At 46.2% G+C, this 10,289-nt stretch overlaps 1 protein-coding gene across 2 annotated transcripts in view; it reads right to left on the bottom strand.

Annotated features, from left to right (window-relative positions):
• Positions 1-1,372: 1,372 nt before the first annotated feature.
• Positions 1,373-10,289, bottom strand: part of LOC124145603 — a 31,835-nt gene continuing 22,918 nt past the window's right edge. For both annotated transcript variants that reach the window (XM_046515440.2, XM_046515448.2), the window contains exon 2: positions 1,373-2,619. In XM_046515440.2, coding sequence (XP_046371396.2) covers positions 1,446-2,585 — 1,140 coding nt within the window. In that variant the 5' untranslated portion in view covers positions 2,586-2,619 and the 3' untranslated portion in view covers positions 1,373-1,445. The remainder of the gene's footprint in view (positions 2,620-10,289) is intronic.

The following is a 10,289-nucleotide window of genomic DNA, read 5'->3' as shown; positions in this document are numbered from 1 at the left end:
AGATATTCACAATTCCAGTTATCCAAATATACTCCGTGTCTAGAAGTTGTAGTGGGCGTGAGTAGTAGTGAATTATTAATATTGCCTAAGGATTATACACTTATAAAATAGATTTTATGTGAAAAAAGGTGTACCTCTCTGTTTTAGAGTGCAATGTTGAAGAGAAAACAATAGTTTGAGAGGAGTTCAATATAGTACATATTTACCCAATCCGTGGTAGCTGCGGGTGGGCGTGGCTTCGACTGACTGACACACAGGATACATGAACACACAATGCCATTTAGAAAGTAGTTAAATGTAACAAATGTTATATTTGGTATAAAACTTTCTTAGTGAAGTACAGATGCTAGTACTTTTTTGGGGAAGACACTGCTAGAGTGAGGCACCTGATCGCCTGCACTCAAAGTCAGCGATCTAACCCACCCAGCCACCGAGGCTTCCATAAAAAATGAAAGTATAACAACAGGTAGTCTAGATAACGTACTTTGTCTCATGCATCTATATTTATCACAATAACTTATCAAAACTGTTTGAGCTCGGGACATGGTGGGTCCGGTTTCACAAGGCGATCTTAGCATTAGGAGTGTCGTAGGTCTATGTACGATCGTACAAGTGCTTTGGTTACGACGTTCGTTTTGATGGAACTGTTTTGTGAAGAAGGTCCCTGATTTAACTCAGTTCAAGCATTTACTTTAGCCTTTCCAAATCAGGAAGGGGCCCGCCATCTTGTCAGCCAAAACGATACCGGCTTTTGTTTTCGATCTAGAATCCTTATTCACGTTCTATCATTAAAAATACATATATTTGCAGGTAAGTGATTAAGGAAGGAATTGGCATTTATAGGTATGAAAAATATTTTATGATTTGTAGCCTATCAGAGATGTAGAAATGCGTTGTAAATCCTACAGCGAACATACGCAGTGGTGATATCTAGCCAGTGGTGATATATACATCAACTGATACTAAACGATGAACACATTAAGGGACATACGGAAACTAGAACTTTGCTTAGCTATCTGGGACCTATCTCAAATTAATGTTGGCGTTGCAATTAATTTTGAAACAGGGACATATTTGTCTTATATGATAATCCTTTAATGACAGAAAGCAAACAAAGTCATTATTCAACTTAATTACAATTTGCCAGGGCATATAAAAAGAATGACATTTAAAGTTGAGCGGAGAGGACAACTCTCCGAGCTCTGGGACATATCTCAAATCAATGTCTAATCGTTGTAATTAGAGCCAGGTATGAAATTTGGGACGTTATCTTTGTCTTTCTGACGTGACCCGTAATTAGCGATAGCGAGAACTAAGATCTGATTTTAATGAGATTGGTCCTAATAATTTAAGTGAATGAATACAAAGAAAGTCGCTTTTTCAACTTTAATCAAATTTGCCAGGACGGCCAATGTTCAGAGACATATCCCCTGGATTGTATTGCTTCACCAGTATGGAGGGAAGAAGCTGTTATTAAATGCTACTTTTCCGTCTAGTGTATACAGATTGTTGTCCGTCCCACGTAGCATGGCTGCCACCCTCCCAAAGCCGCTGTCTGTCATCAGGTAGACATCACACGTGGACAGAATTTGCTGATCTATCAGAACTTTGCCAAATCCATCACAAGCTTGTGCGCCGGTATCCTGGTCCACGTGAACCAAGGGACCATCAACATCCGCGAAGACCTCCGGAAACATGCGCCGTGACTCTTGCCGCACCTGCTCTGAGTTCGTTGATACAAACACCCGATAGGTGGCGCTGTTGTTGTACTGTTTCAAAAACGCCCACATCATATCTATGTAGTCTTTTTTGTGTGCAGCGAAAGATCGATGAAGACGAATATGAGCACACACAAGTTTCCTACCGTTAGCTCTGACAGAGGTTTGGAATTTATCAATTTGTTCTTGATATTTGGGTTTCAGTTTAAACAACCGGCGAAGGACAATGTTATATATATCCACCGCTGTTCTATTTTGGGCCCATTTTAGGTCTTGAAACCGAGGAAGTTTCATGATATATTGCACAAATTCTTGATTGACTTTAAAAAGTATCACATCTTGGGTAAACCGTTGTTCCAGTTCTATAGTATGTATGTTCTCCCGGAGTGTCCAGGCACTGCTGTCCAGCAGCGTGTACGGGGTGACAGTCAGACCAGACAGAGAACCCGGCGGTATGATCCACTTAGCCTCGTTCTCGTCCAGAAAGTTGGCGATATCACATGGTATGGTCATAATGACCCCAAACCGTCGCCCCATCAGCTGGGAAATGAGATAGGCCGCTAGGATTCCCTCCTGTCGATCGCCGAGTCCTCCACAAAGTTGCTGACTACAGTCATAAATGAAATACTTCTTATCGTATTTAGGTTGAGGGAAGTCCTTCTCCAAGGTCATTGGTACTCGCGAGGGACCATAGAAATATTTAAACTGGGGCTCCGTCGTGAGGCCGTGTTCAGGTGCCTGATGAGTATTGGTGGCAAGCCCGTGATATCCCAGGTTAAACACATACAGACCTGTCATGATAATCACTATGGCAAACACAAACAGTTTGATCACGGTCCTTTTTCTGCATGAAATTGTTCGTGACATATTTTCATCTGGGGTTCTTCAAGTTGGCCCGCCTCTGAAAAAAAATCATACTGTTATTATAAAGATATTTCCGTTAGTTTCCAAATGGATAATTTTCTAAAAGTTTTGTTAATACAGTCATGTCTCATTAGAGTGAGTGGGTGAGTTGGGTTTCAAGCCGCTTTGAACAGCATTCCACTTACAGCATGCGTGTGAGGAAACGAAGTGATGCAGATCTCAGACGTTTTACTACCTTGGCGAAACCCACGAGCACGGGTATGGTGCTGACAAACCTAGAAACTTATTCCGGGCGAACCGTGATTCGAACCCACGATCATAGGTTTCTGGCGTGCACAAGGGACGCAACTCTGCCCAGAGAATTATGGCGTCTTACACAACTGGGCCATTCGTGCACCCATATCGCCTTAGAGATAACAGTGAATGTTGTTAAACGCCACAGTGGGCCAATGTGAGCGACCTCTCGGTGGCATGTATTCATACGAACCTTGGCCAGGCCAGCCAATGGTTGAGAGCATGAACGCCGACACACGCCGTCCTAATACTGTGACACATAACTACATTTCAACCACAGCATCCCTAATTGTAGTCAACTCATCCTATATCTATTGGCTAACGAAGGCCTGTCACAACCTGTATTCAAATCAGGGCATACCGACGATACCAGATCAATGTGTTTTAATGGAAATAATGTAAACACGTTCAACACAACTTCCTGACTGACCTACAGTGGTCAGTATTATTCGTGAACACATTATCATTCAAACATCCAATGGGTTATGTGGTCAAATACAGTTACCCCCGTTAATCCGGACGCTACAGTTCACTGTGAACTTGTTCCTTTAAGAAATTTCCAGATTAACGACCATTATCACGGAGTAATGGCCTTGTTGGTTGTTTGGTTTGTTGTTTAACGCCGCACTCAGCAATAGTCCAGCTATATGACGGCGGTCTGTAAATCGAGTCTGGACCAGACAATCCAGTGATTAATATCATGGGCATCGATCCACGCAATTGGGATCGATGACAAGCATCAACCAAGTCAGCGAGCCTGACCACCCGATCCCGTTAGTCGCCTTTTACGACAAGCATAGTCGCCTTTTACGGCAAGCATGGGTTTCTGAAGACCTATTCTACCCCGGATCTTCACGAGTCTAATGTCCTTGTAAACGTTGACATGGGGAGGTGGGGTAGCCTTGTGGCTAAAGCGTTCGCTCGTCACGCCAAAGTGCCAGACTCGTCACGTACATCGGTATAAGGTGTGACGCCCATTTCTGTTGTACCCCGAATATTGGAATAATGCTAAAAGTGGCGTAAAACCATACCAACTCACTACAAGCAGACGTTCCTAAACAAAAAGAATTCCACGAATCAAGTTTCCGCAATAACATATCTCACTAACGAAACAAATCTCTACCACTGATACATAATCACATTGATAAAGTTCTTTCCTCAGTCACAACACGTGTTCCAATAATAGACCACGCGTCTAATGCAAAGTAGAGGAGGGACTTTTTTGTCAGTTTTAAACTGTAATGAATTGAATTGTCAAAAACCAGTGACGAGGACCTTTCATGGGCGTCCGCCTGGTTTCACATTGTTAACGAGATTGTAGTGACACTGTCAGAGATTTGTGATGTTAATGCATCATTCATATGCGACTCCGGGTGAGAATAGATCCCCAGCAACATATCCTGGTCGCAGTTCAATTCAACTCTTTATTGTATGAAAGACCACAGGGTCATATACAACGGAGTTGCATAACATATTTTATAAGATACAAAGTCAAGGTAACACGTGCACAGTCAGGATAGTAATAAAGAGTAGTATGAGATAAAGGCCACTGCGGTAAGTACTTGTTTCTTAGATTTTCGTATATAGAGAAAATAAATATAAAATGGTATTCATCTTCGACAATAATGTCACAGAATGGGCTAAACCTTAAGGATTTCTCAACAGATGAAAATCTTCCTGTCTTAAATTTTAGATCATTCAGGCCAAGCCTAAAACGAATTCTGTTACGAAAATTCCTGTATCGTAAGTTTGATAAATATGATTCTGGTTCAAACAATGACTTGAACTGACGATAGGTATCATATTTTGAACTTTCGCAAATATCTGAATGCCATTTCTGATGAAACATAACGCATGCGAAAGTGCTTAATCAAAACATTTGCATTACCTATTGTGTGAGACAGCCATATGAAACCAAAGCCATATGTAAAAAGGAATGTACGTATACAAGAAGCCCATGTGTTCTCTCCAAGAGTATCGAGGTGTACAAGCATGTTGTAGGGGCGACAGTGTGGATTGGGTGGATATGTTCGCCAACATGGCGAATCGTTTCTCATCAAACTGACAAAGCGCCAAAACTGTTTCCATAATCATAAGAAATCTCTGCTAAAGCAGAGTCCATTGTAACTTCATCATAAGCATGTAGGTATGAATCACTTTCACATTGTGATGATACCAGGTGTTCGCGAAGTCAATCACTGGTTTGTCTTGTCGAGACCCGACAATTTACATGTCGCTGTCATACAGCAAGGATATATATGATACAATATCTAATAATAATACACCCAAACACCCCACACCTAAAACATAACAACAACAAAAACAAAAAACAACAACCCTAAAACACCCCCCCCCCCCCCCCCCCCCCCCCCCAAAAAAAAAAAAAAAAAAAAATGCCCAGTGGCTTGGTGTGTGTCGTTGCTCATCAATATTTATCACTGGACTGGCTTGTCAAGACTTGTCAAGACTATTGAAGAGTGCAAAGTTATTCAAAGAAACTGAAATTGTCTACAAGACTCCATAGTGACAGCCTCTACAAGACTCCACAGTGACAGTCTCCACAAGACTCCATAGTGACAGTCTCCACAAGACTCCACAGTGACAGTCTCCACAAGACTCCACAGTGACAGTCTCCACAAGACTCCATAGTGACAGTCTCCACAAGACTCCATAGTGACAGTCTCCACAAGACTCCATAGTGACAGTCTCCACAAGACTCCATAGTGACAGTCTCCACAAGACTCCATAGTGACAGTCTCCACAAGACTCCACAGTGACAGTCTCCTCAAGACTCCATAGTGACAGCCTCTACAAGACTCCACAGTGACAGTCTCCACAAGACTCCATAGTGACAGTCTCCACAAGACTCCAAAGTGACAGTCTCCACAAGACTCCATAGTGACAGCCTCTACAAGACTCCATAGTGACAGTCTCCACAAGACTCCACAGTGACAGTCTCCACAAGACTCCATAGTGACAGTCTCCACAAGGCTCCACAGTGACAATCTCCACAAGACTCCACAGTGACAGTCTCTACAAGACTCCACAGTGACAGTCTCCACAAGACTCCACAGTGACAATCTCCACAAGACTCCACAGTGACAGTCTCCACAAGACTCCATACCGACAGCCTCTACAAGACTCCATAGTGACAGCCTCCACAAGACTCCATAGTGACAGCCTCTACAAGACTCCACAGTGACAGTCTCCACAAAACTCCATAGTGACAGCCTCTACAAGACTCCACAGTGACAGTCTCCACAAGACTCAACAGTGACAGCCTCTACAAGACTCCACAGTGACAGTCTCCACAAGACTCCATAGTGACAGCCTCTACAAGACTCCATACCGACAGTCTCCACAAGACTCCACAGTGACAGTCTCCACAAGGCTCCACAGTGTCAGTCTCAATAAGACTCCACAGTGACAGTCTCCACAAGACTCCACAGTGACACTCTCCACAAGACTCCACAGTGACAGTCTCCACAAGACTCCACAGTGACAGTCTCCACACTGACAGTCTCCACAAGACTCCATAGCGACAGTCTCCACAAGACTCCACAGTGACAGTCTCCACAAGACTCCACAGTGACAGTCTCCACAAGGCTCCACAGTGACAGTCTCCACAAGACTCCACAGTGACAGTCTCTACAAGACTCCACAGTGACAGTCTCCACAAGGCTCCACAGTGACAGCCTCCACAAGACTCCATAGTGACAGTCTCCACAAGACTCCACAGCGACAGTCTCCACAAGGCTCCACAGTGACAGTCTCCACAAGACTCCATAGTGACAGTCTCCACAAGGCTCCACAGTGACAATCTCCACAAGACTCCACAGTGACAGTCTCTACAAGACTCCACAGTGACAGTCTCCACAAGACTCCACAGTGACAATCTCCACAAGACTCCACAGTGACAGTCTCCACAAGACTCCATACCGACAGCCTCTACAAGACTCCATAGTGACAGCCTCCACAAGACTCCATAGTGACAGCCTCTACAAGACTCCACAGTGACAGTCTCCACAAAACTCCATAGTGACAGCCTCTACAAGACTCCACAGTGACAGTCTCCACAAGACTCAACAGTGACAGCCTCTACAAGACTCCACAGTGACAGTCTCCACAAGACTCCATAGTGACAGCCTCTACAAGACTCCATACCGACAGTCTCCACAAGACTCCACAGTGACAGTCTCCACAAGGCTCCACAGTGTCAGTCTCAATAAGACTCCACAGTGACAGTCTCCACAAGACTCCACAGTGACACTCTCCACAAGACTCCACAGTGACAGTCTCCACAAGACTCCACAGTGACAGTCTCCACACTGACAGTCTCCACAAGACTCCATAGCGACAGTCTCCACAAGACTCCACAGTGACAGTCTCCACAAGACTCCACAGTGACAGTCTCCACAAGGCTTCACAGTGACAGTCTCCACAAGACTCCACAGTGACAGTCTCTACAAGACTCCACAGTGACAGTCTCCACAAGGCTCCACAGTGACAGCCTCCACAAGACTCCATAGTGACAGTCTCCACAAGACTCCACAGCGACAGTCTCCACAAGGCTCCACAGTGACAGCCTCCACAAGACTCCATAGTGACAGTCTCCACAAGACTCCACAGCGACAGTCTCCACAAGGCTCCACAGTGACAGTCTCCACAAGACTCCACAGTGACAGTCGCCACAAGACTCCATAGTGACAGTCTCCACAAGACTCCATAGTGACAGTCTCCACAAGACTCCACAGTGACAGTCGCCACAAGACTCCATAGTGACAGTCTCCACAAGACTCCAAAGTGACAGTCTCCACAAGACTCCATAGTGACAGCCTCTACAAGACTCCATAGTGACAGTCTCCACAAGACTCCACAGTGACAGTCTCCACAAGACTCCATAGTGACAGTCTCCACAAGGCTCCACAGTGACAATCTCCACAAGACTCCACAGTGACAGTCTCTACAAGACTCCACAGTGACAGTCTCCACAAGACTCCACAGTGACAATCTCCACAAGACTCCACAGTGACAGTCTCCACAAGACTCCATACCGACAGCCTCTACAAGACTCCATAGTGACAGCCTCCACAAGACTCCATAGTGACAGCCTCTACAAGACTCCACAGTGACAGTCTCCACAAAACTCCATAGTGACAGCCTCTACAAGACTCCACAGTGACAGTCTCCACAAGACTCAACAGTGACAGCCTCTACAAGACTCCACAGTGACAGTCTCCACAAGACTCCATAGTGACAGCCTCTACAAGACTCCATACCGACAGTCTCCACAAGACTCCACAGTGACAGTCTCCACAAGGCTCCACAGTGTCAGTCTCCATAAGACTCCACAGTGACAGTCTCCACAAGACTCCACAGTGACACTCTCCACAGGACTCCACAGTGACAGTCTCCACAAGACTCCACAGTGACAGTCTCCACACTGACAGTCTCCACAAGACTCCATAGCGACAGTCTCCACAAGACTCCACAGTGACAGTCTCCACAAGACTCCACAGTGACAGTCTCCACAAGGCTCCACAGTGACAGTCTCCACAAGACTCCACAGTGACAGTCTCTACAAGACTCCACAGTGACAGTCTCCACAAGGCTCCACAGTGACAGCCTCCACAAGACTCCATAGTGACAGTCTCCACAAGACTCCACAGCGACAGTCTCCACAAGGCTCCACAGTGACAGCCTCCACAAGACTCCATAGTGACAGTCTCCACAAGACTCCACAGCGACAGTCTCCACAAGGCTCCACAGTGACAGTCTCCACAAGACTCCACAGTGACAGTCGCCACAAGACTCCACAGTGACAGTCTCCACAAGACTCCATAGTGACAGTCTCCACAAGACTCCACAGTGACAGTCGCCACAAGACTCCATAGTGACAGTCTCCACAAGACTCCATAGTGACAGTCTCCACAAGACTCCACAGTGACAGTCTCCACAAGACTCCATACCGACAGTCTCCACAAGACTCCACAGTGACAGTCTCCACAAGACTCCATAGCGACAGTCTCCACAAGACTCCACAGTGACAATCTCCACAAGACTCCACAGTGACAGTCTCCACAAGACTCCACAGTGACAGTCTCCACAAGACTCCACAGTGACAGTCTCCACAAGACTCCATAGTGACAGTCTCCACAAGACTCCACAGTGACAGTCTCCACAAGGCTCCACAGTGACAGTCTCCATAAGACTCCATACCGACAGCCTCTACAAAACTCCACAGTGACAGTCTCCACAAGACTCCATAGTGACAGCCTCTACAAGACTCCACAGTGACAGTCTCCACAAGACTCCACAGTGACAGTCTCCACAAGACTCCACAGTGACAGTCTCCACAAGACTCCACAGTGACAATCTCCACAAGACTCCATACCGACAGCCTCCACAAGACTCCACAGTGACAATCTCCACAAGACTCCATACCGACAGCCTCCACAAGACTCCACAGTGACAGTCTCCACAAAACTCCACAGTGACAGTCGCCACAAGACTCCACAGTGACAGTCTCCACAAGACTCCATAGTGACAGTTTCCACAAGACTCCACAGTGACAGTCTCCACAAGACTCCACAGTGACAATCTCCACAAGACTCCACACTGACAGTCTCCACAAGACTCCATAGCGACAGTCTCCACAAGACTCTACAGTGACAATCTCCACAAGGCTCAACAGTGACAGTCTCCACAAGGCTCCACAGTGACAATCTCCACAAGACTCCACAGTGACAGTCTCTACAAGACTCCACAGTGACAGTCTCCACAAGACTCCACAGTGACAATCTCCACAAGACTCCACAGTGACAGCCTCCACAAGACTCCACAGTGACAGTCTCCACAAGACTCCATAGTGACAGTCTCCACAAGACTCCACAGTGACAGTCTCCACAAGACTCCACAGTGACAGTCTCCACAAGACTCCACACTGACAGTCTCCACAAGACTCCATAGCGACTGTCTCCACAAGACTCCACAGTGACAATCTCCACAAGGCTCCACAGTGACAGTCTCCACAAGGCTCCACAGTGACAGTCTCCACAAGACTCCACAGTGACAGTCTCTACAAGACTCCACAGTGACAGTCTCAACAAGGCTCCACAGTGACAGTCTCCACAAGACTCCATAGTGACAGTCTCCACAAGACTCCACAGCGACAGTCTCCACAAGACTCCACAGTGACAGTCTCCACAAGACTCCACAGTGACAGTCTCCACAAGACTCCACAGTGACAGTCTCCACAAGACTCCATAGTGACAGTCTCCACAAGACTCCACAGCGACAGTCTCCACAAGACTCCACAGTGACAGTCTCCACAAGACTCCATACCGACAGCCTCTACAAAACTCCACAGTGACAGTCTCCACACGACTCCATAGTGACAGCCTCTACAAGACT

Source organism: Haliotis rufescens, unplaced genomic scaffold, assembly GCF_023055435.1.
Source record: "Haliotis rufescens isolate VD_foot unplaced genomic scaffold, xgHalRufe1.0.p SCAF_3, whole genome shotgun sequence".
NCBI classification, from domain to species: domain Eukaryota; kingdom Metazoa; phylum Mollusca; class Gastropoda; order Lepetellida; family Haliotidae; genus Haliotis; species Haliotis rufescens.
Note: the sequence above shows the minus strand (reverse complement) of the source record. Positions and strands in the feature narration are given on the sequence as shown.